Raw genomic sequence first — 26,864 nt, 5'->3', positions numbered from 1 at the left:
TAATATATGTTTTTTTATGAGCTCGACCTTTCGACCTTTGATCTGAAAGCCCATTACCCCTATTACTCATGGACTTAATGTCATAGGATACATCTCCTCATGTGGAATGAATGAATATCCATGCTCTTTTATTGATAAATAGTGACCTTTTATATTTGGAAGTTAGTTTAAAATAACCCCTGGATCCGCCCCTTTCTAATATTAAAAGGGCACCTTTCAACGTTAGAAGTGGCACTTTCTTATTGAAAAGGGCAGATCTTAAATATGAAGTGTATGTGAAATTGAATCTAAATTTCGAAAAATCTTGACCCAAATTACGCTGACTTTTTGAAGGGCACTTAATATATTAGGGGGTTTGTTCGCTACTCTTGCTTTCGGATTTAGTGCTCAGTGCACGCAGGGAAGTGTGATGAGATAGAATACGGACGCTTTTAATTGCCGGATGTAGGCTATTCAATTCAGCCCGTACATCAAAGGTTACCGCAACAGCAGTAAGCTACGCTTATCGAGTGTGTGTTACCAGCTGAACACCAGTCAACATCAACTTTGATTCGGTCGCAGAACAACCCGCAATAGTTTTAGCCCGATAAATGTTCTGCGATCGATACTACGCATGCGCACTGCAGTTCATTGAACAACGTGGAAATGGCTGTGTATACACATATTTTTCTTTAGAAAATCGGTTGAAATTCAACAATTTCTCGTAAAATTTGTCCAAAAAGGTATGTATTTTTATTCTTCTATATCTCCGAAACCCGGTATCGGAACATTAAGTATTTATATTGTGATTAAAGTCTGTTTTTATGTGTTAAACATATGTTTTTGCCAGTTCGTTCCGATTCCGGGTTTAGCGTTATTTGGGCCTTGAAGATGTCAAATATTTCGGCCCAGACTCGCGCAGCTTTCATTTCTGACGTCATGTTGCTATGTTACGACACAAACATATACACGAAGTATGATCTTTAAAATGTGTATTTACTACATAATAATGTTACTTAATAACGCTTACAATAGGCCTACAAATTATTGCCCCCCATATAAACCAAGTTGCCTAAATAGCATCAGCAATCTCATTTAAATAACCTTTTCTTGTTTTTAGTCATGGATCTTTGTCGATTGTGTGGAAAAAATGCGAAACCTCCGGATCGTCGTCCTATCGATAAAAATAATTTCAAAAGCCATGTGAAGGAGTTGTTCAACATTGATTTTGATGATGATACTGAACAGTACCCGATATATATCTGTAATATGTGTCGTGTCAAATTACAAAAATGGCGTAAGAACAAAAACGTTAAAAAAACTGTCCCTGTGACTATCACAACATGAAACTTTGCCCACATTTTATCCAAATCTTTCGCAGTGCTTATGTGAATGGCGGAACATAATGTATCTTGAATTTTTGTAAACCACTGGTTAATTCCAAGTCTGGACGGCGACGTATTTGTAGTCAAAATTTTATCGATCGATTTTCCATAATGTACTGCTGCCATTCCATTTGAACTGAATTTAAATACTCGATGGTTAATCACTTAAGTCATAGCCTTTTCCAAATATATAGTGTTCCTGCGAAAATAATAATAATGATTATTATTTTAACATGTACTTATCTGGATTTTTTATATTATGTTTATATATTATTTTCTGTATTCGTTTATTATTTTATAACCTAAAAGGATTGTATTGATTATAAAAATAAATGTAAAAAATACCTGTATGTGTGTTTTCTCGTGTTCAGATCGCAGTCTCTGGTCAGCTGAGCCTGAGAAGTACCTATATGAAAAAGAAAAGGAAAGAATAAAGTGCCTGCAATTAGGTGGAAACTATTCCGATATTTCATTGATTCAAAAGGAATAACACTCACTAGAATCGGCCGAATTAGTTGATCCTGATCCAGAGGATTCCCGTAATATTTCCGTATCGATCTGAACCAATTCGTCACTATCAAAGAATAGATCGTCAAAATCGTCATCATTTATAATTTCGTTGACAACCGTTGCCATTTTAATACAGCGGAAAGAACCGATATCACGATTGATAAAACACTATATCCGTCTGAAGCGATGTAGAGAGAATCCCACAATGATAACGAAAAAGTCCAAAAATGTTAGTAGTTTATTCAACGTTTCGTCTATGTCCTAATAGTCATCTTCAGAAATAATGAATACTACAGAAACTATGAGAGATATATACAATCCAGAGACAAAGAGACTAATTCAAGTAATCAGAGATGATACTAACTAAAGGAAAATTAACGTAGAAACAGTTACACGCTAAAACAGATTAAAGAGAAGCAGTTAAGAGACAAACTAGGGGGCACTTAAATTTAAGACAATTGTGAATACAAGTTGATCGACTAAAATTGATGAGGGGAAATCAGGTGTTGAGTTTAACCAGTTTACAGAGGAATTTTTATATAAGTTTATTATGGGATGAAAAACCGATATTCGGAAACAACTGAATTATTACGGAGATTCCCGATCTCGCTGGTTATCGCATATCGGCGCGTTACGTAACAAAGCGCTCGCCGACGAACCGTTATCGGCTTTAGGGCAATTACAACGCACATTCGAAAAGAGCTGCACAATAGCGTCCGTATTCCATCTCATCACACTTCCCTGGTGCACGTCAGTTGGTACTATTTCAAGTGGAGTGGGTGTCATGATTTTTAGTTATCAATCTCTGTACTGATATGTGAGTAGTTATATAGGGTCACTTTGGGACCGAGTGAGCAGTGAGGAGCAGTGAGGAGCAATGACGTCATCGCTGACGTCATGGATGACGTCATTGATTACATCATGTTGGTGGGGGGAAACGTGTTTGGGCGAGAATATCGATAACAATAAAGCGAAGCCATAAAACGTGTTCGGGCCTGATATTTGTGGACAATAAAAACGCGATATAAATCATGTTTAGACGTCATTTAACTCGGAGACTTCGGGCGGTTAACATCGGATCTCTTCACATCGACAATCGCGGATATCATCGATTCACCAAGCGGCCGAAGCACATGTAGTTTAGAAATATGTAGTTCTCCTAAAAAAGCGAAGCTTTCACCCGCATATAGGAAAAGGAAACCGGTTCATCTCAAACTTAATTTCGGTAAGTCTATTTCTGTTTCGAGACAATATTTCGTAAAATGATGTATGTATGTTCTAAATACTTAATTTCGTAACTTTATTTTCTATAGACTCAATCGTTAATGATAACGCCGTCGATACGCCTCAGTCAATGAAAACCGTCACATCGTCAGATGGTCAACCCGATCCTCATTATTTAGGACAACTCGTTTACGCGTGCGTGAAAACATGGCAGGGTTCAAAACGTATCGATCTCAGGACATACGAGTGCTGCGACCGGAAGCACCAGTTATACCCGACTAAAAACGGTATCGCGTTAGATTTGCAAGAGTGGGTACATATCGACTACTGTAAATCCGATATCGAACACGAAATTGAGCGAGTCAAACAACAAGCGGGATATGTGGGAGTTATGACTATCGGTCGTTCGAACTTTATTAAAATCTATCGTTCTAGTCATAATAGTCGTGTATACATCGATATACGGTTCTATATACTATGCGATGCGAAAGGCGAAACCGTACCTTCTAGAAAAGGTGTAAAATTATCTCTCTCAGTGGAAGAAATTAAAAGACATTAATTTTAGCGACGATGTACCCGAACTATCCGATATGAAACCGTGTTGGTACGAACGAAGTCATCAAAATCAAGAATATAGATGCGCATACTGCGCAAAGGACACTAGCGGAGTTCGTAATGCTCCAGAATATTCCGCATACGCTCCCAGTAAGAATAAATAAATACGTTTAATTAACGGTCTAATAATATGTATTGTTTTTCTAACTTTATTATCCACGATTAAATGAAAATAAACGTGTGTCAATAGAAGTCAATTGTCTTTGTCATTGTTTCGTCGGTCATTCATTCCCTTAAAGTTCAGTCATTTCGATATGTCGACTGTCTGTAGCATGATTCCATCAATTGCCTATCAATCAATCCTCTCATTGTTGGCCTTATCTACACGATCAAATTCCATCCTTTAGTGTAATCCAAAGCGACTATGATAATTAACATATCAATAAAGGAATAACGATGTTCAATTTAACATAATATTTGATAAACTTTATTATATTAGTAAAGGATAAATATTCTATATAAATAGTAAATGTACAAAAAAATTCATTATTTAAATTCGAAAAAATAGTGGTGACTAGAGGAGAATAATAAAACGTGTATCTAAAAACCGTAGGGAAGCGTGTTAATTTAGTGTATACGGCGCGATATATTTTTCGCTCGTCTCTATTAAATATGGAACATTTTTTGATGTCTCGATTTATCTTGTTTGGAATGGAAACGTACAAATGATCGTATTTTTCACCGACTATAATATCAACCATTGATTTAAAGTTGACTATTTGTTTATTTCTAAAATTCAAATTAATTCCTTTCACTTTGCATTCCGATGAGAATTTATTGTCACGCGGACTGAAAACACGGAATGCATAGTTTTTTCGGACCGGCCGAAACGAATTCCGAAATATAGGCACCATCTCCGTATTTATCTGCCAACTCATCGGTCATATCCCCTAAAAAGTTTCCAGTTGGCAGATCCCATTGATCAGGTTTAACGGTGTAAATGATTGAGTCGGTATCCGTGTAAAGGGTTCGATCCCCTAGTTTCTCCATATAACTATAGAGAATTAGTCGAGCATGCGCCGTTGTGAACGCGGCTAAGGCGACGCTAGTTTTACCGGAGGATTCGACAAATTCGTCGCGTTTTCTGTAGTGCACCCTTAACACCTCTTCGTTACACAACAGTAAATCTTGTATGTCCAAACTATCGTCTAAAAGCATGCTGTACATTTCACCGGGGTCTGAAATATATTTAGCAGTGGTTTTGTTTTCATTTTGACCGAGTTTACCCCACATGCTATTTAAACATAGTTTGGCGACAGTTCGCATGCCCTTCGCCTTCTTTATGTTATTTTCTTCGAGACGGATACCCTCGCGCTCGAAATAATCGGATAGAAATTGGTCTTTTTTGGCGCGAGTCATATCGGGAGATGGCCACCCGCTAGCTTCGGTTTTTACTTTTAGAAATTTTCCTATATAGTCTGCAAATAATCCGGTTTCGCTACGTTCCCAATTCCAAATTTCGAATATACCGATAATACGGTATCCCAATTCAACGGCTTTTTGGATCTCTAAACTGACCCACGTTCCGGTAATAGCACGTTCGTCTTCCGTGTGGCGACACCTTTCGCGTTGATTACTATCTTCAGCGCACGAGCGACACAAAGGAAAGGATAATTTGCCATTGGCTCTGTATGGAAGGATGGGTAAATATAAGCCCCGAGGTGGTAAAATTCGGCATTTAATCAACCCGTAATAATCTTTGATATCACCGAAATTTTCAGTTATAACTGTTGGGTGACCTATTGGATAGCTACAACGACTATTAACGTACGGGTATAGCGAACATATGTCAATATATTTAATTTTTTCATCATCTTCGGCCTTATGATAGATTTTTATTGCATTAGTTCGACCGCCGAAAAATGCGTCACGCGGTAATAACGGGTCAGAAATATCTACTTCTTTTACAAAATCGGCAAAAACACGGTTTTCTTTCACCAAGTTACAATATTCGTGTTCCCAAAATTCCACCAAATTATATCCAAGGGCCCTAATCTTTGCACTCTTTTCTAACGTAGCCTGATAAAGTTCACCAAATTTTTTATCGGACCGCACCGGCGACTGCATATCTGAATTTTTAAAACATTTAGGGCATCCGTGGTACAGACAGCCATGAAATTCATACACGGTGTTTGATTCGGCGTGGTAACCATCCACTTTATAGCGGTCAATAGTTACTTCACCGCCATTCAACGCATGTTGAATTCGAATATTATTATTTTCAGATAGCCATCTTAACCAACGGATGCTCATTTTTGAAAACTTGGCATTGGGTCTATAACAGCCAATTGTTTCCGATTTTAGGAAATTTGTTCTTAACGCTAGATTGCATGCCGACGCAATGGTAATTGAATTTCTAAAAGGATCGACTGAAGTAAGTGCAAAGAATTGATGTTGGAAATTAATGACCGATTGCATTAATATGTCAACATCGGACCGACAATACCCTATCAACTCGTGTTGCATATCAAAAACGAAATTTTCAGACCGGCGCTCTGTATGCCACTTTACAAATTCGTTCCTCTCGCTGGAACTCATGCCATCAGGATTATAATAATGTAAATCCGGAATCGGTCCTACATAATTCATATTTTTTCCAGTACAAAAAGTGTACGGAAAATAACCCTTTTTCAATTCCGGAATACCTAATGTTTCCGGTAATTTACCAAGTTTCATAGGTAGGAAATTCAAAGTATCCAAAAATTTAATATCCAAATGTTGGATAGACATCGTCATAATTTTACCACCGTTTGGTACTATGTCCGGTAGTATGCCTTGCGAAACCAAATATCTTAAAATAAAATAGCCGTCAAACGATTGAAAATTGTGCGCAAAAACAGTGGAACCCTTATTCTCCTCAGTAAACAGCCATTTGCAGAAATCGATATCCGACTTGAACACGTGTTCGTGTTTACCGCAATGGTCGCATGACGAGTCTGGAGTACGCCTTGACCATTTACACATTTGACACGTTCTGTGTGCTATACCTAATACTACAACGTGGTTCGAATCCACAGTAGTCGTTTCGAAATCAAACGCTATAAATTTTCTAATTTTGAATTCTTCGCTTTTCGCGTCTAAATAAGGATTGATTAATTGATGCGTGTTTTTATCGCCTTCGGGGACCACGTGCTCCTGACCTTTTGTCACCCCAATATAACAAAGATGGCCTATAGGTAGCTTTTCTTTACACGAGGAACAATACTTTTTACCGCAATCGTGTAATTTAGGATCCAGTTTCGATCGGGGAATAATAGAGCCACAACGCATACACCGTGCCCGCGAATTACAAAGGCTTTGACCCGTTGCCAAAGGTCTTAAATGATTGGCAAAACACGCTTCCGATTTATAGTACATATTGCAACGATTGCAAAAATAATTGCCCCTCTGTTCTCGAGCGCAATTGCCACGACATAAGGAACATTTGTCATTACAACGATGCGCTTCGGCTGTATTATATCCTTTTTTACACGAGAAACAGAAATATACACGACATGTAAATGCAGCCATTGACGATACGACGTCGAAGTGGCCATTCGTGTATAAAAGGATTATTTTCTTCGCATTCGAATCCTGGGTTAATATTTTTTTATCGTTTTCGTACAATACGTGGTATGCGTTATTGTCTCCAGTCACCACTAAAACATAATAATCGTCAAGTTTAGCCTTCACCATTTTGTCCAGCTCGGGGATTCCACACTTGCCGGTGGGGACTCCTGTCGCCTGGTGCAATGCGAGAGCGGCTTCTCGTTGCGATGATTTTTCGCATTTACGAATTATGTTATAACGAGGGTCATTATCGGCTCGCGCCTTCGCCACGACTAGCGCCCTCGCTAGGCATAAATCGTCATCATTATTTATACTGATGACCGATTTCTTTGTTTTTCGGAACTGTTCAAAGTCAGTCGTTATCCGCTTTTGTCTAGCACCACCGAGAGGCATCCTAATGAGTGTACAATGAAAGATCAGCCCGTCCAAAGATAGATCTTCGTTAGACTGAAGAACACTAACAATACGCTCGAGTAAATAATCGATAGTGATTTCTTCTAGAGGTACGTAGAAGTATTCGATATTTCTTTGAAGATTTTCATGTTCTATCGAAATCCTCAACATATCGGTTGGCCGGGCGTCTAACATCTCACTCATTGCCGCTAGGATGTTACTTAAATACTTGCGGAGTATTGTTTCGGTATCGCGCGCTGTTACGGTATCGTCCTCTTCCTTATTACTATCATCGTCCTTGTCATTGTTGGTAATCACAATAGCCTTGAACCGTTCAGTATTCATGTTGAATTTACGGCTATGCTGCGTTCCGGTCTGTAAAATAAATATAAAATTGTTGAAAAACCATGTAAATAATTTTTTTTTTTTTTTTTTTTTTCGGGACTATTATTATTATGACACAGACGTTTTTGTGTCGATTGCTGGTCATTGTCGTCATCGTCCCTGGGTCGTTTCTGAGCCGTAGAACTACAATGTTCCCTATGTATTTTCAAATCGTTTATTTCGGTAAAAGATCTTGCGCAATTAGAACATGAGAATTCCTTCGCAACCGGTCGTCGTGGTTTACACGATCTCATGTGCCGCTTAAGATTATCTTTTCGAGCCGATCTTTTACCGCAATTATTACACTGAAATACAAATTAAATACATATAAATACAAAACGTATAACGTATATATTATGATCATGATAATATATATATATGTCTGAGGATTCTTACCGTGAAAGCGGTTGACGTAGATGGTTGAGGAGATGACCGAACATTTGATATAGGTTGCTTATCGTCTGGTTGGTCAGAAGTCTGAGCTATCGGTGGCACTCTATCCTGCGCTACCTGCCGATTATTACAATTTTTCATATGCCGCACTAAATTATCTTTTCTGGCGTGTGCTTTACCGCACTCCAGACATTTGAAACCCTTCTTACCCTCATGCATCATCTCATGACGTTTGAGATTGAATTTCGAGGCGAAGGTAGCGTTACAAATGCTGCACGAATACATGATCTATAAAAGAGAACATCTTTGTTACTTTAAAAAAATATCCAAACCACAAATTTTATAATTGAATATTTTATCAAACCTCTTAGTATTTTCCTATTAAAAATGTACAAACCACATTTTCTAAAACTTGAAAAATTGTCAAACCGGGTTTTGTAAAATTCTAAACTTTATCATTACGATATAGTTTTTACGGATTTCGTTTTAAACAAACTTTGTTACTTTAAAAAATATCCAAACCACAAATTTTATAATTGAATATTTTATCAAACCTCTTAGTATTTTCCTATTAAAAATGTACAAACCACATTTTCTAAAACTTGAAAAATTGTCAAACCGGGTTTTGTAAAATTCTAAACTTTATCATTACGATATAGTTTTTACGGATTTCGTTTTAAACAAACTTTGTTACTTTAAAAAATATCCAAACCACAAATTTTATAATTGAATATTTTATCAAACCTCTTAGTATTTTCCTATTAAAAATGTACAAACCACATTTTCTAAAACTTGAAAAATTGTCAAACCTGGTTTTGTAAAATTCTAAACTTTATCAATTTTTGAAATTCAAAATTATTAAAAGTCGGCTACTACGGATAATCAAAAACCCTAAAACCCTAAAACCACTAAGATGGCAGAATACGATGGGCCTAGATATCTCGTGCATCCATTTACTATGCTAGTCTGCGGACCTACATCATCCGGTAAAAGTTGGTTTGTAAAGAAACTAATTACCGAAAAACTTATAGAAAAACAACCGGAAAAAATTTATTGGTGTTATGGAGAGGCGCAGCCCGAAATGTTTCAAGAATTGGAAAAATTTGATGTTCAATTTGTCGAAGGATTTTCTGATGAACTATACGAAAAAATAAACGGTAGTAGTCGCACTTTAATAATAGTCGACGATCTGATGAACGAAGTTGGCGGTAATGACACCTTGGCGGCGTTGTATACTAAGGGCGCTCATCATAGAAATATTTCTATTATCACTATTGTTCAAAACTTATTTCCTAAAGGGAAAGGTTTTAGGACGATTAGTTTAAATAGTCATTATATCGCCGTATTCAAAAACGCTCGAGATAGAAACCAAATTCGGGTGTTAGCTCAACAAGTGGGACTAAAAAATGAAATAGAACAGGCTTTCAAAGATGCTACAGAAGAACCACACGGTTATTTGTTATTAGACTTTAAACCGAAAACAGATGATAAATGGCGACTAAGGACTAAAATATTTCCCAGTGATGTATACCACATCGTTTACAAAACTAAGAAAATCCATTAAAAGAAAGCTAAGGTCTACTATTTATAAAAGGAAGATGGTTCCTCGTAACAATAAATCCGTTGATCGGTTAAAAAAGTACGTTCATCATTTTCACGTGTTGGCAAGTTGTAAGAAAAAGCAACGAGAAGCGTTGATCGAATCGGCACCAGTAGAACTAATTAACTGTATTTGTGAAATATCTAAAAACAGTTTACTGGGAAATATAGAACATAGCGACAAAGAGAAACGGGTGTTAAAACAACATAAACGATACATTCGTATGTTAGCGAATAAATCTATAGCTGTTAAACATAAAAGGAGAGTTATTTCTCAAAAGGGAGGATTTCTGCCATTCATATTGACACCTCTCTTGTTGAAACCGATTCTAGAATCTATCGTGACTAATGTTTTAAGTAAAGCCGCGAACAAAGTAATAGATAAAGTTTCGTCATGAAGAACGTAGAGAAATTGGTTATTCTACCGGAAGCAATGTTACCGCAAGTACAAGCATTCGTAGCTAGTCTACAGGGAAATGAATCTATAACTAAAAAACCAGTTACCGGAAATCCGTTAAACGATAACAACCTATCCGATGATTTGAAATATCTAAAATATAACCTGTTGCTGCAGCAAGCTATACAAAAAACGGAGCACGATAAACAATCACTACCTCGAAAAATTGAAGATATCAACGTCGTTAATAATACTTATTCGACTGAAAAAATTGTCGAACGTATACCGGTTAAATTCCGGAATAAGTGTAAATCGTTATTGACATTTTTCACAGCAAATCCAAACGTTTTGAGATGGAACGAAAAAGGAGAAATAATCTACAAGAATAATTTAATTCCTGGAAGCAATATTTCTGACCTCGTTTACGTTTCGTTAGTATTAACTACATTAAACCAAAGCTATATTGGATTAGAAGATTATATGTCAGCGATAAACGAACTTAATATTCCTACTAGCCTAATAAATAATAAAATGTTAAAGAGACGGCTCAAAGGCGAACTTACCGTAGATTTAGATGCGTCGTTGTCTCCAGTAAAAAAGAAGGCAAAAGTAGATCAGCGCGGTTCCGGACTGCGTAGTAAGCGAGCTAGGAATGTCGATTTCACCAATTGGCTTAGCTTTTAATGGCTTCAAAATGCAATTAAAATGTATTGTTCAATTGTTCGTAGTATTATTGCGCAACTGAACGTGTTCGGGCACGTTTTGATTTCCATTTGATACGATGGTCGTTAACGTGGTGAACATCGTCTCTACGGCGTGTTTGAATAGTTCATTAAATCTTACCGATGTCGCTAGAATCTCGCACGATGTAATTTACAACCCTTCCAAGTTTAGCGGGTTAATATGGAAGAATCGTAAAATAGAAGGTAATTGTCTATTATTCGGCAATGGAAAGATGGTAATTACTGGGTGTAAAAGTAAATCTAATAGTCGACGGAGTACGAGACAATTTGCGCGTTTACTGCAAAAGATGGGATACAACGTGAAGTTAAACAACTACAAAATACAAACAATAACCGGTGTCGTTAGAACTGGTCGGCATATTGACTTGATGAAATTTTCGAACTATTGTTGTACAGCGGAATATAACACAGAAATATTCCCCGGTTTAGTGTATATGTGCGAAAATGGAGTTAAATGTATTGTTCATAATGGCGGAACCATAATACTAGCCGGCGCAAAACAAACAAAAGAACTACAAAAAGCGTACGAAGAAATTTTATTCTACATCATCTTATGTTCTAAATGAATAAATTAATAAAAGGCGTGTTATCACAAATATTTTATTGTAAAAATAAAGATGAATTGGCGAAAATTGTTTTGTTGTTGTTGTTTGGACCGAGACGATCCAAGTTTTATTTGTAAATTCAATCGAATTAACTGCGTGAGCACGTGTTGTAACGGAAATACCGTTATCAATGAAGGCGGAGCTGAAAAAATTCCTAGCCAATCAGTATTATGGTATCGAAAAACCAGCCAGTTTTTCGAGCGCAAACGCTCTACACAGAATATGTCGGCAAGAAAATAAAAACATTTCGCTTAATGAGATAAAGGATTGGCTATCCGAACAAGAAGTTTACACATTACACGCCAAAGTGAGGAAAAGGTTTCCCAGAAATAAAACAATATCCTATCGAATGAACGAACAGTTTCAAATAGATTTGTGCGACGTTTCAAATATTTCCAAACACAACGACGGTATCAAGTTTCTATTGACGGCTATAGATGTTTTATCGAGATACGGTTTCGCCGTTCCTTTGTTGAATAAATTCAACTCGACAGTTGTGGAAGGATTGAAAAAGATAATTAAACATAGAAAACCTAGCGTTATACAATCTGACGCCGGGACCGAGTTCCTCGGTTCAAAAACACAGAATTTTCTCAGAAACGAGGGTATAAGTTTTTTCAGAAGTAAAAACGAAGTAAAATGCGCTATTGTCGAACGATGGATACGTACATTAAAATCAAAAATGTATAAAATATTCTCGCATAGACATTCGTATAGATACATCGATGTACTGGACGATATAGTTCGATCATATAACAATACATATCACCGCAGTATAAAAATGGCTCCAATAGACGTTAACCAGTTAAACGAATACATAGTTTTCAAAAACCTATACGGACCCCACCGCATAGTAAATAGAGCGAAATTCAAATTTCGAGTGGGTGATACTGTTAGAATAAGCGAACTAAAAGGACAGTTCCAAAAAGGTTATTTACCCGGTTGGAGTACAGAGTTGTTTGTTGTAACTAAAAGAATTAATCGCCAACCGTGTGTATACAAGATTAAAGATTTACAAGATGTTGAAATAGATGGCGTTTTTTACGAATACGAAATGATAAAAGTCAATAAAAGGGATGATGTTTATAAAGTCGAATCGATCATTAAATCCCGTGGAAAGGGTTCGAGAAAACAATATTTGGTGAAGTGGTATAATTACGCTGATAAATTTAATTCCTGGGTAAACGCAAAAGATATTAAAAAACTGAAATGATTGGTAGTGATTTTTACGTGTATCTCAAAAGCGACGCAAGCGTTGATCTTTACCCCGATAACATTCAACATAGTTTCAAAGTTCGATTGAGAGAATCGATTTCGCTCGAGGGTAAATGGGTTTGCGCCTTGCACCAAATAAACTTTATGCTAGATTTCGATAACGTCGAAGATGGACGATTTGAATTGGCGTCACCGGAGCATGGAAAACAATACTTACGTATACCGAAGGGTCGATATCACACTATTGCGCAATTAATCACCGTTATACAAACGGAAATCAACAAGTGGTTTTACGATAAAGTAATTATAGGTTTCGACGAATTAAGTCATAAAGTTAATGTGAAGTTTTACGACGAGTGTTCGTTAACTTTTACGAACGATATAGCGTGGATTTTAGGCTTCAAATCTGGTATACCGGTAAACGATATACCTAACGACCTTCGTCAGGGTTCGAAGAAAAATGGACCATTTGTAGATAGTAATGGTACCAAAACTATTTACAAATACATCGAAGTCACAGCGTCTAGATGTGTTGATATAAACGTCGACTATCATAATTTGATGATATATAGCGATGTTATAGAACCCCAACTAGTCGGCGATCAGAGCGCAAATCTTTTGCGTATGGTACATTTAAACACGATAAATTTTGGAAAGGTTATTGGAAAAGAGTTTAACAAATTACAATATTTTCCAGTGCAAAGGAGTAATTTTCAGACTATAGAAGTCTTTATAAGAAGAGAATCGGGTAAAATATCTGTTTTTAAAAAAGGAAAAGTTAATCTTGTTTTACATTTTAAAAAGAAAAATATATTAATATGAGGGCTATTTGCGAAATAGATCACGATGTCTGTTGTAGATATTACGCAAATCAAAGCGGTGCCGGAGTCGACGTGTACACATCATCGCCTATACAAGGCGGTGCTGGATTTGCTTCTGTTTTAGGCGGTCTCGCTCGACCGGCGATACCCCTATTGAAAAATATGGCTAAACGAGCGGTGCCTCATTTACTAAGAACGGGTTTGCACGTTGCGAGCGATGTCGTAGGTGGTAAGAATTTTGCCACAGCCATTAAAGATCGCGGATTAGAAACAATGGGTCGTATTATCCGGGGTAAAGTGCGAACCGGTACAAAACCATTAAAAGGTCAAAAGAGAAAACGAAAACAGCGGATTATTTCCACAGGCAAACGTATAAAGAGAAGTGTTAGCGGCGAAGCGTATTAGACAAGATGTCGTTATTAGTACACAAAGACTCGCCCCTGTGTGTCAAATCCGAATTGGATTTGTTTACTATCCCCGGTACCCAGATAAACTACAAAGAATGCCGTTACGTTAGTTACGAACCCTCTACATCGATCAATGATTCGGGACCTATCGTCTTCAGGATACCGAAAACAGAACAATATTTAGATTTAAACGTCACTTATTTGAAACTACAATTTAAAATAGTCAACGGTGATGGCACTAATGTGGCGCCCGATAAATACGTGTCGATGATTAATGGCGTCTACAGTTTATTTAGCGACGTTCAAATTACGCTCAATGATCGCGTCGTTACGCACGACGGCGGATTGTACCCGTTTAAATGTGAGTTGGAAAATATGCTGAACTATAATTCCGAAACTAAAAATAGCAGTTGGCTACAATGCGAATTATACACTGAAGATGAGGCTGGCAAGAAAAATCATATCGACCCGACGATAGCCGGTGCTAATACCGGGCTGGTTAGAAGAAATAATTACACAAAAAACAGTAAACTAATCTGCGCTTATTCTCGATTATACTGCGATGTAATGAGAATGAATAAAATTTTCATCAACAATACAGATATGCAAATTAAACTGAATAGATCGAAGGAAAGTTTCGTTTTACTTTCTCCCGCGGAAAACGCTGATTTTCGTATAAGAATAGAAAGCGCTCAACTTTATTTGCGAAAACTAGAATTAGATAGCTCGGTTTTGGTTGCGCACGCAAAGGCATTAGAAAAAAACACGGCTAAATACTACTTTTCAAGAACCGAATTAACTTCATTGAATATTCCTAGAGGCCATAGAACGATCGTAAAGGATTCCGTTTTTGTGGGTGAAATTCCAAAGGCTATCGTTTTAGCGCTCGTAGACGACGATGCGTTGAGCGGGAATATACGAAAAAATCCCTTTGATTTCCGAGACTTTTCATTGAGTTATGTAGGTGTTAGTGTCGATAACAATCACGTACAAAATTCGCCGTTAATTATAGACTCCCGCGGTGATGGATGTGAAGTGTATCATAGTTTATATTTAGCTAGGGGTCTATTGTATAAAAATGAGGGTATAGGAATTAAACGAGAACATTTTAAAAACGGCAACTTTATTTGTTGTTTTAATATATCGCCCGAATACGGTGATCAACCGCACTTGTCACTTATTAAAAGGGGTTCGTTAAAAATTGAAATGAGATTTGACGAAGCTTTACCCCACAACGTCAATTTAATCGTTTACGCCGTTTTCGACGAATTATTACAAGTAACTAAAGAACGTCATATCGAAATTGATTATTAGTAACTATGTTGTACACGAATCAGATTTTAGAATTTATGAAAAAAGACGAGTGTCTACGATCGTGTTTTTTAGGCGTTTTTCCGTGCGACCGACTACCCGATATACATAGTTATCCAGCTGGTTTTATAGTAAATACCGATTATCACGATCAACCGGGTGAACATTGGTTAAGCATTTATATCAATAAGTTTGGTATCGGTTACTTTTTCGATTCCTTTGGACAATTTCCCAGAACTTACGATGTAATATTAGAAAATTTTCTGGACGAAAATTGTATAGATTGGAAATATAATACTAAAATGTATCAAAACGTATTATCCGATGTATGTGGTTATTACGCGATATTTGTACAAATTTACCTATGTCACGGTTTTGAAATAGACGAAATTAAAAAATTATTGTCAAATAAAACTAATGATAACGACTATATTGTAAAAAATTTCATCGTAAAATATTTCAAATTAGTAAAATAAAAAATAGTGAAATATATAAATAAAAAAAAAAAAATCTCTCTCTCTCTCTCTCTCTCTCTCCCTCCCTCCCTCCCTCCCTCCCTCCCTCCCTCCCTCCCTCCCTCCCTCCCTCCCTCCCTCCCTCCCTCCCTCCCTCCCTCCCTCCCTCCCTCCCTCCCTCCCTCCCTCCCTCCCTCCCTCCCTCCCTCCCTCTCTCTCTCTCTCTCTGTAGAGTCCTTATAAGAACTTATGAAGTCCTTATAAGAACTGATGATATAAGCATATAAGCGAGGAGCTTGGCGGTTCATACACTGACTCTTTCTGAGAAATTTAGGTTGGCCTTGATAAAGGCCGTTTTAATTGGTTTGTTCTTAGTTTCGTTCACCAAGTTACTATTCTCGACCACGACCACGACCACGACCACGACCACGACCACGACCACGACCACGACCACGACCACGACCTATTCCGGGTCTATCTTCAGCACGGGCATCTAGTGTGGGCCGAGCGCCTACTCCTGGCCTTGGTAGTTCCGTTACATCGCTGTGTTGGAACATCATTCCGCGTCCTACGAACGGCCTGACTTGTAAAAAGGCACCGCCCGCGAACCAAAACCTCCTACAATACGGGCACGTCAGCCTTCTACGTATACCGGCCATCTTTACCAGTGTTGAATAACAGCTAACACATATATTGTTACATAACCGAACCGATGATTCGGGCATGTAACTGTTGTCGATTTTGTCTCTAAACACACCATGCAGTCAAACTGGTCGATCGCCGTGATGGTTATCGATTGGGTAGCCATTTTTTTACGAATGAAGTGACTAGTTTACAAGGGTCTATATACTCATAAGCAGAAAATATGATTAATAGTAATAGACATTGGTTGACACTAATTTAGTGTAAATTACCATTATTTGACATTGACTATGGAGAATTAGTTACGATTGAAACTATGGCCGAGATAGTGATAATTGTCGTCAACGAGAACTCGATGACATATCACAAGGTTTGGTTACTTATTTCCGTCTGCGAATAGCTCTTAACCTTCTAGACGATGAAATAACTGTTTTATCGCTATATAAACGAAATGATTATAACTACGTACTATTATTTTATAATAGAATACTGTTTTACCTAATGTATATGGTTATAATGGACGGCTAATGGTTTATTTTGACACATCCGAGACGCTATAGTTTGAATAGGTGTTATAATTATATGGGTTAATTGGGATGGAAAAATAAAATAGGGCGTAATTTAGTAATACCGATGGGGGGTTATTTACTTAATTGAGGCAATTTTAAGATGTTTGATAAGATTATACGGGTTAGTAATTCGCTTTTAGAGGATTTGATTTTTTATCTCATTCTATTACTCGCTGTGGACCGTGCAACCCTAATATTAACCCACTACCGACTACGACGATGGCTTTTTCCAACGACTTTTGGAAAAAAGAACAGGATGTGGAAAGAAGCGAAATTCCAATTTTTTATACCGCTACCGGTGATGTTAAATGTCACTGCTGTATGAAACAACTGGGTCACGATGAGGATCCATTTGATTTCGTCACAAACTGTTGCGAGAAGATCATTTGCTTCAGGTGTTTCAGTGAGGCAGCGGCCGACCAGATCGACCAAGAACATATTATTTGCCCGCTTATGCGCATAAGCGGGTTTGAAGAACACCTCCATTTTACATTGGAAATTTAATTTTTTCAAGCTGGCTGTTTTGGACAAGTACCCGGCTTGGATAGGGACGAAAACGTTTGTCGTGCATGCGCGCTCCGATACACGACCGGACAGATGCCTTGTTGCAGCGAACCTGTGTGCAAAGAGTGTGTCGTACCGTTGAATGAATCGTCATCGTGCCAGTCATGTCAACAAAACATAGATTTAACTTGTTGTATTTGCTACGAACCATGTATCGATAAGCCAATGAGGTGTTGCAACAAACAAATACATGTAGCATGTATTAAAAAACTGAAAAATGTGCGGGGTTTCGAATGCCCTAATTGCCGAAATGCGTACAGTGATCCCATACTGCGATGTTTCCGAGGGTCATGCCATCGTATAATGTCCAAAACGTATACTTCGATATATATATATATATATATATATATATATATATATATATATATATATATATATATATATATATATATATATATATATATATATATATATATATATACATATATAATATATATATATATATATATATATATATAAATATTGTAATTAATTAAAAACCATACGGAATCGTGTTAAATCAGTTAATCGGATCAATAGCCCTTTTTAGTGTATACGAAATAATTACAAAGTCATTGTTCTATCGGATACGATGGCTCGGCTATTATAAACCCATTGTTTTAACATCATCGTTATTCCCAAACACGTTTTCCCCGCCAACATGATGTAATCAATGACGTCATCCATGACGTCAGCGATGACGTCATTGCTCCTCACTGCTCCTCACTCCTCACTCGGTCCCAAAGTGACCCTATATAACTACTTATGTGCCTTCAGCCTCACTATTTGATTTAGTGTAACTCAGTTATATGAAATGTCAAATCTCAAATTCAGTTCGCTGTCTGTTAAACAAAGCATACAAACGTCTGTACTTTGCCGGTCAGTCTTCAATACTATTTATTGCGGTCGGAGCCATAACAGAAATTGGGGGCTTGGCCAAGAATTATGCCACTTGAACTGCAGAGTAGCGTTTTCTTTTTCATCATACTGAATTGTTTTCGTAGACTGCCGGTGTTAGGATTCTATATGGATCATTTATTTATTATGTATGCATTGACGTTGTTTTCATTTCGTGGAATGGAACCATAAAACCCAGAATCTAAAGATAAAACACGGAATCGTAAAATAAATGCAAACTGAATCACGGAACTACTCGAACCGAAACGTGAAAAGTATATCGTGAAATTCACGAGTTGACGGGTGGCTTTTGACTACTGAGGTATCAGTTTACAGTAGTGGACTCTGTTTCTGAGCAAGGCTCCACTGAGAAGGCAAACAGTTAAAATCCCGAAAGGATGGTGCCTATCAATACGTTGACACGCTCATGGAAGGGCGTGGCTTCGACGACCAAAGCTGGCACTTCATTACTAAAATCCTCACACTGAAGAGTGAACAAAACATGTCCCTCATACGGTAACCTTGAACCATCACCGCTGTGACTTCGATAAAGTCTGTCAATGGGTATATGATATGTTCCGTCATATATGTATGTATGTATGTATGTATGTATGTATGTGTGTATGTGTGTGTGTGTGTGTGTGTGTGTGTATGTGTATGTGTATGTGTATGTGTATGTGTATGTGTATGTGTATGTGTATGTGTATGTGTATGTGTATGTGTATGTATATGTATATATATATATATATATATATATATATATATATATATATATATATATATATATATATATATATATATATATATATATATATATATATATATATATATATATATATATATATATATATATATATATATATATATATATATATATATATATATATATATATATATATATATTCACGAACTAGCTTGACACGGTGGTGACCTGCGACCCACTGTCAATGAGAGCTCGACATGGTACATCGTCGCATTTAATTTCAACGATATTCGCAGGTCCCACCATTCGATCTGACATTTGCAGACCAGGGCCATCATCCGATCTGGCACCACATGTCTGCTCTGCAGCACTGGTGCCTTCCTTTTTTGCTGATTTGATCCCGAGCCAGGTCGACCACCCGTCTGAAAGGTTGAAGCAGAAGTAGCACTAGGACAAACCCTTTTCACGTGCCCATACCCTCCACAGTTATGACAGAGCCCTCGAAACTCTTTAACCGGTCGAGGCCTGTTCACACCAGGGTCGGTTGTGTGAACCGTTGGTGCACTCGGACGTGGCAACCAGTATCGACATTACTGATTGATTGCATATTGATCAAACCTACGGCCCAAAGCGGCAACTTCAGCAGCTAATTTACCAACTGCTTTCCCACTGAGGCCTAGGAGAGGCAGGTACACTAGAACTTGGCACCTTCATGCCATGCGACTTTATTTTTTTAAGTCACCAGCGTCCACAGCAACCTGCGAGGCCGCGGCAGAAGTTTTCTTTTTGAAGCTGCCCTCCAGCTCCTTTTCGATTTTCCGAGCTTCAGTTACGATACTGTAATACGATGCATCTGCCTCGTTACCTAACCAGTTGGCACCACCAGGTTGCTGACGCGTCTTAAACATTAAGTCATCCAAACGACATGACCATTGACTTACGGATTCATCATGTCTCTGTTGGGAAACGTAAAAGCGTTGTAATATTTTCTTCTAATGAGTGAACCTCATCAAAGACTAGTGCCATCTTTTCCAGAACTATGTCAAAGCTATCCAATGCTCCTGCATTGAATAGTATACTTATGGCTGAACCTCGAACTACGCATTGCCATCAGAATCGGCAACTCCGAATAAGTAGGGTCATGTTGTAAGGCACGAACCTCAGTTTGCCACTGTTGAAACGTCAACTCATTTTTGTTGCTACCGGTATCCCCAGAGAAATTTCCTAAAGTCGGATTACGTACGGCCTCTGTAGCCGCCTTTCTGAATGCACTTTGGTCACAAAAAGACACACATTTCGGGGTCGAGGTAGCTGCTGGCAAATCGAATTATGAGGGGAGCTGAGTTACGACAATTGCTGTAACATACCGTTGTTGCTGAGGATTAAGCTCATCAAAACATCTAAATACTTTTTCCATATCATGTTCTTGTCCCCCATCTTCCTCTTTGACACCGTAATGCATCGTTCTTTCCGCACCTAATTCCGCTTGTCTAAAGAAAGACTGCAAGAAACCTATCCTGCTCACTTCCCGTCATCCCGCCCATCACTAATTGACACCGCTGTTTGTGCCATACCCGGGGTCGGAAAGAAGATGTAAAAGCCATCCCCATAAGCTTTAACGCCTTGAACCTTTAATTCAGTGGACTGAAACCAATCAGCCACAGCTTGAGGGGTATGCTGTTTAATATCAACCCCCGTGATAAACAAAGCCATTTGAAGCAAAGGTTTATACAAAGCCATTTGATTATTGGGAATAATACCAGAAATGACGAACACAATAAAAACAACGAAAAACACATTATTATTCGAAAATGGAATTATTAAATTCGTGGAATCAGTTGTAAAGCTGAAAAAAGAAATACGGTTACGATTGGGTCAGGATAAAGACAAAGCAATAAGTAACCTGGCAGACTAGGTTGAGGCAAATGTATGATTCATCAGTGGAACACTGACCGAGGCTACAATATTGTAACCTAGGTCGGTTGACTTGCGCGGATTTATCTGCATACACTGACCGAGGCTACACTATTGTAACCTAGGTCGGTTGACTTGCGCGGATTTATCTGCATACACTGACCGAGGCTACAATATTGTAACCTAGGTCGGTTGACTTGCGCGGATTTGTCTGCATGCACTGACCGAGGCTACAATATTGTAACCTCGGTCGGTTTACTGCGTTATATTTGCAGTATTCACTAATCCAAGATTAAGATCAGTCAGTTAACTTGATCAGTTTTTGAAGTTATTGCTGGTCCGATATCAGTCGGTTGATTTGTAGTTTTGACTAACGAGGAATCCAAAAGTGTTTCAGTCTCCTATCATTGAGGAATGACTTAAACAGTTAGGAATCTACATCGTACACATTCCAAATTAAGGGTTTAAAAGAAGTTAAAGTGCGAGCCTTATACTTATATTGCGCAATTGCCATGATTGATACGAAAACGTTTCTAGAATCGGATGACAATTTATATAGAATTGGAGTCAGATGTGCATTGTTTTGGGGGTGTTCCGAACTTCGCTGAATCACTGAATCGTTGATTATTATATTAATTTCGCTGATTTGAATTTACGCTGAATCCATGCACATTTTACATATTGTAAAGAAAATGTTTCATTTGACCGATTCATTGATAAATTTCATTACATATATTCCATAAAAATTCAGTTGGATTACGGTAACGAATGTATTTTGCGGAGAGCGGTAACGGCTTTCGGCTTACGTCATCGGTACTTCGATGTAGTCTCACGGCTTTAATAGTGATTCGCCCTGGGGACCCGAATTTTAGATATGACAGAAAAATATACAAAAAATCGTGACGATTGTAAGTTGAGGCAACGATTGAAATGAAATCATTTGACTGCTGGATGTAATCACAAATAACAAATAAATGACGCCAAAATAGTCTACCTTTCAATTCAGTTGGTTTTCCACAGTAGCTGTTTGAAAGAGTCTACTGCTGAAAAGTGACTGTTGTAAAACATCTGATGTGCTACTGTGCTAGCATTTTGATAGTGCACACTGGCAGTAGATGTGACTGTAACCAACCGATTGTAAACAGCGACTTAGTGATAGTAACTCCTACCACAATAGCTACTCTCAAAACACATCGTTTCTAGAAGTCAACTAGTGAAAAATTTACCATTTTGAGATGGCACAGTAATTTCCTGTTCAAAATAGCCACATCTGTTAAAGATTTGCAGTGATACGTGACAGGGTCAAAGGTACTGTTAAACCCCATATGCTTTGTATACAGAACTCTGTATGCGTTGAATACAGTTCTGTCAATAGAAATCCTAGTTTCTGAGTTGCTAAGAACCCCCTAAATTATATCACGCTCAACAAAATGGGAATAACCAATAGGAAAACTATTGATTTATATAACATCATTATGGATTCAATCCGTCAAAACAAGTATTGTGCCAGATCTGATTTAGAATTTTATGATTTTTGTTTTATATTTGCGATTATAAAACATGCTGGTGCATTCATACTGTCATAAATCTTTGATTCTATAGAAATGAATTTGTCTTTTTTTGAATTTGGCTTCATTTGTCTTCAAGGATATATGAGAGACGAAAATACAAATAAAATCATATGTTCATGAAATGGATTTTGTCTTTAGATCTCTTTACTTGGATGAAAGACTACAAAAAATTTTCCCAAAAATGTATCTAAAATACTTAGAATTAACCTGCAATTATTGTTTATTTCGATACAATCAATTTTTAAGTAATCCATGTGATGTTCACTTTGTCACGCTGTTCTCTGCTTGTTCGTTTATGAATATTGAACCCTTTAATGCTTTGTTAGAATTGATACCTTAACCGAAATGTAATTTCATAGTTATACAGTTTGGTTGAAATGATATTACAACTTCTAATATAAGATCAAAATAATAGTGCATTATATTATAATCTAATACCCATTACTCACTGAGGGTATGCTAGTGAGAATAAGCCTAACAATTATCATTATTGATTGAATAAATACTGAAATAAATTCAGTTGAGATGTTCACGTAGTTTTGAAATCAGTTATTCCAATTTGATAAAAAAACCTCTTCTGGTCTAAGTAAAAGAATGCAAGGCTGAAATTTCAGTTTCACATGCTTTCCTACTTTGTTGAGTAAATTGTTTGTATAGGTTATCAAAAGCCCAGCAGCAGCTATCAGTCAACAGGTGAATTACACTGGCTAACTAGACAGTGATTGGTGAACGAATAAACAAACTGCACTGACCGCCAAAAATAATGACCTCTTAATAGGAATAAACTTAGCACCTCAAAACTCTATTTGAAGATGCCAATGAAGTAAAATGAATCGCTGAATTTTAAGGTACTTTATCAGTTTTTTTCCAATATAACTGATTTTCTCAAATTATGGTAGAATAAAAACTAATTTTATATCAGTGGCACCATATTCTACGACAAAAAGGCATTCATGGTAAGAATAACGTTACCAATTCGTTTGATTGGAAGTGAATGCAGGCTAGGACCAACAAAGGTGCCGATTTAAGATGCCGATATACAGAGAATCTCTCCCGTAGCGACTGACACGGTTGCATATACCTTCCGTGGCGACAAGTAATAATTTTCTATGTAAACGACTACATGACCCAAAGTAGTCGAATAGAACACTAATCCGATAAATGAAGAAATTCTGCAATAAAAGTTTATACGATGACATTTAATTATCAAAATTAAACCGCAACAACGTTCGGATTTTCAGTGACTGCCATCTGACTTAAAGCTCAAATCACTGGAATGTCTACATTCAACCTAAAGATGGCAGTTAGTCAACAGTCAAAACGTTGCGGTTTCATCTCAACACATGTTATCATATTAAGAGTTCTATTATGGTATTTCTTCATTCATGACCTCACGGTGAAGATCACCAAAGGCCGTTACCGTAATCCAAATGAAATCTTGAATACTATACGAAATTACGAAATTTCTTATTTCTATTAAATTCGGCCTCAGTTCGGAAGATTTCTTTAGAATGCATTGATAGATCCACATAAATCTATTATAGATACAGCATCTTTTATTTTTTTAAATCAACATTTCAGCGAAATTAATACAAAATCATGGGAGGTTCGAACACTCCAAAATGCACATCGAAATTTATGATGCAAAGACATCCAGACCCCCGTTGAAAATAAACCACCATTTCAATAATGAGAGGTTAGCCTGAATTTATGATTACGCTTCTAATTCCAGAAATTAAATCAAAATATGAATGCAGACATGCTTGAAAATAGCTGCATTTGTTAAAATCGAATTCTGCATTAAACTAATATCGCCACAAAAAGAAGGAAATTTCGATTCATCGTAAAACTCCATAACCAATGACAATTTGTAAACTTATTTACTCCAATCTCGATTTTTATTGGTTAGACTATTTTCAGAGCTTAACTGAGACACTCAAAATACAACTATATCCCAAACTATAGCGTGGGTATAGAATTTTCCACTAGTTTCTCAATGTGTTCATGTACTCACGTATCACCGCAAATCTTAAGTGGCTACTCAGGCTCAAATGTGCGATAGACTTGTTCTTGGATTCGGAGAACAATACAGAGACATGGGGCCAGGCCCTCATCCATTTTTCTGACGCTTGAACATAATTTTTTTCATCGCCTGCTGTTAAAGGATACCAGTGTAAAACCGTTATTGTCGTATTTCTGCATAGCGTTACATTCTGAAATTCTTCAACAGTTCGTGGGCTTAGATAGATTTTAACCTTCATTTTATACATCAGATAATCTTAGCCTCATTGAATCTATTGTAATCGTTATTATCCTTTTTACATAAAACATGCCTGAAATTGTGAGCATATACCATTCCTAATTTCAACTAAGAAAGTGCTCAGAAAGCACCTAAACGCATCTCATTCTTCAAAGACCACACCCCTTTTGTGCCTTATGCACCTGTGGCCCTTTCTCCAAAAGCTAGATTCTGGAACATTTTACTGAATTACTCAATGGCATTTATTTCAAGTCTGCCCCCCCCCCCCCCCCGCGATCATGCCACTCTCCAAAAGCGTCTTCTTTTCAGTTTGGATTCGCTTGCCAGATCCCCTGTTATAAATAGCGACATATGCTTCAGATTTGCAGTGATACGTGACAATATAAACAACGTATAAACAGTAGTGCAAAACTGTATGCAAACGCTATATAGTTTTCAGGGCAGTTAAAATATTCTGAATATGCTCTTTGAGGATGTGAAATATATGAGCGATAAAACTCTAACCGATAACCATCGAGCTAAATCTGTTTGTATAATGTGATAAGTTTTGAAGTTTTAAGATTAATCGAAATTGCCTTTATTTCATGGCAATAATTTAATGAAAATTCAATTGGAAGATTAAATGCAGCTTTTTCAAGTATAGATCAACATGATTTTTGATTATTTTTGTCCTTAAAATGGTTTATTTTCGGAAAAATACCCCAGTAAATATCCCCCCCGGTAAAAATCTCCTCTAGGTAAATGTCCCCCTTGCTAACAGCAACATTTAATAAAATACTTCAATATTCTGATTTTGAAAAGCTTAAATCGTTTCAAAAATTTCAAATTTTCCGTGTTGTCTTTCCAAATATTCATCTTGAATATTCTGTGACTTTTACTAAGCTGCGTACCTACATATAAGATGACATAATTCATGACGTTTAGCAAGCAACATGCATAAAAATGATGATATTATCAGATGTAAGATAAAACCCACTATTTAAAAATTAAAAGAAATCTAAAATCGAGAATTATTTATTGAAATACAGTCAAATCCCGTTATACCGCCAACATCGGGATCACGGAAATTTTGGCGTTATGACGGGTTAGGCGGTATAGCGAGAGTTCACTAAAACTTCCCATTTTTCCATCACATTTTGAGCAATATGTCAAAATAAATAAAGAATAACAATAAAGACCAACAAATTACTTGTTTTTATTGACTCTTCAATCACAAAATATTACGAACAGTAGGCAATATTACTAATTAATCCGCTGGAGGCAAACGGCACTGAAAGAATGCAGCGTGCACGTGTTTGTTTATTAAAATCCATCACCGATTTTTAATTACCGAGTGCAATGTTTGCGTAAGGTCCTTGTATTGTTTATTTACTCGCTGTGAAAAAGTCAGTTATCTGCGACTGCTTCATAGATAAGCCTGTCAGAGTGTCCAGACGAGATCCAATTTGATTGATAGCACGGATGCAGACGAGATCCAATTTGATTGATAGCACGGATGTCTTCTTCGGTTGCGTACTTGTTCGATTCCAAGTAACGAAGTAACGAACGGATTGCATAACGAGCTTCTGACGATGTCGGTGGTTTCTCCGGTTCAGGGATATCCTCTTCTTCATCATCGCCATTGTCATCATTCATGTCACTTCTCACTAAATCTAAAATCTCATCATCCTCTAATATCGCGGTAGACGGTAGTTCTTTATCGACATTGACGTATTCTTCCTCCGTCATAAGCATTTCGGGAGCAATGCTGAGTGCAGCCGCTAAACGTTCAAACAGATTG

The 26,864-nt window shown here is 37.2% G+C and overlaps 3 protein-coding genes across 3 annotated transcripts; 2 read left to right on the top strand and 1 right to left on the bottom strand.

Moving 5' to 3' along the window:
* Positions 1-2,989: 2,989 nt before the first annotated feature.
* LOC141906229 (uncharacterized) lies at positions 2,990-3,657 on the top strand. The gene is made up of 2 exons (XM_074795472.1): positions 2,990-3,099; positions 3,188-3,657. The coding sequence occupies exon 2, from the start codon at positions 3,229-3,231 to the stop codon at positions 3,655-3,657; it is 429 nt and encodes a 142-aa protein (XP_074651573.1). The 5' UTR covers positions 2,990-3,099; positions 3,188-3,228.
* An 836-nt stretch (positions 3,658-4,493) lies between these two features.
* On the bottom strand, positions 4,494-8,647 carry LOC141906228 (uncharacterized). Its single transcript, XM_074795471.1, has 4 exons — positions 8,642-8,647; positions 8,436-8,549; positions 8,267-8,344; positions 4,494-8,030 (listed from the first exon to the last, which is right to left on the bottom strand). Exons 1-4 carry the CDS (start codon positions 8,645-8,647, stop codon positions 4,494-4,496), a joined length of 3,735 nt encoding a protein of 1,244 aa, XP_074651572.1.
* Positions 8,648-14,222: 5,575 nt separating this feature from the next.
* LOC141906227 (uncharacterized protein F54H12.2-like) lies at positions 14,223-15,533 on the top strand. The gene has a single exon (XM_074795470.1). It carries the CDS (start codon positions 14,223-14,225, stop codon positions 15,531-15,533), a length of 1,311 nt encoding a protein of 436 aa, XP_074651571.1.
* Positions 15,534-26,864: the final 11,331 nt, after the last annotated feature.

Source organism: Tubulanus polymorphus, chromosome 5 (assembly GCF_964204645.1).
Source record: "Tubulanus polymorphus chromosome 5, tnTubPoly1.2, whole genome shotgun sequence".
Classification (NCBI taxonomy): Eukaryota; Metazoa; Nemertea; class Palaeonemertea; order Tubulaniformes; family Tubulanidae; genus Tubulanus; species Tubulanus polymorphus.
This window is presented reverse-complemented; position numbering and strand designations above follow the sequence as displayed.

Coding starts and splice junctions, on each gene's coding strand:
- LOC141906229 (XM_074795472.1), top strand. CDS start 3,229: ATGAAAACCGTCACATCGTCAGATGGTCAACCCGATCCTCATTATTTA.
- LOC141906228 (XM_074795471.1), bottom strand. Junction 8,345..8,435: donor CTACGTCAACCGCTTTCACG/GTAAGAATCCTC, acceptor TTTGTATTTCAG/TGTAATAATTGCGGTAAAAG. Junction 8,031..8,266: donor CGTGTAAACCACGACGACCG/GTTGCGAAGGAA, acceptor TTTATTTTACAG/ACCGGAACGCAGCATAGCCG.
- LOC141906227 (XM_074795470.1), top strand. CDS start 14,223: ATGTCGTTATTAGTACACAAAGACTCGCCCCTGTGTGTCAAATCCGAA.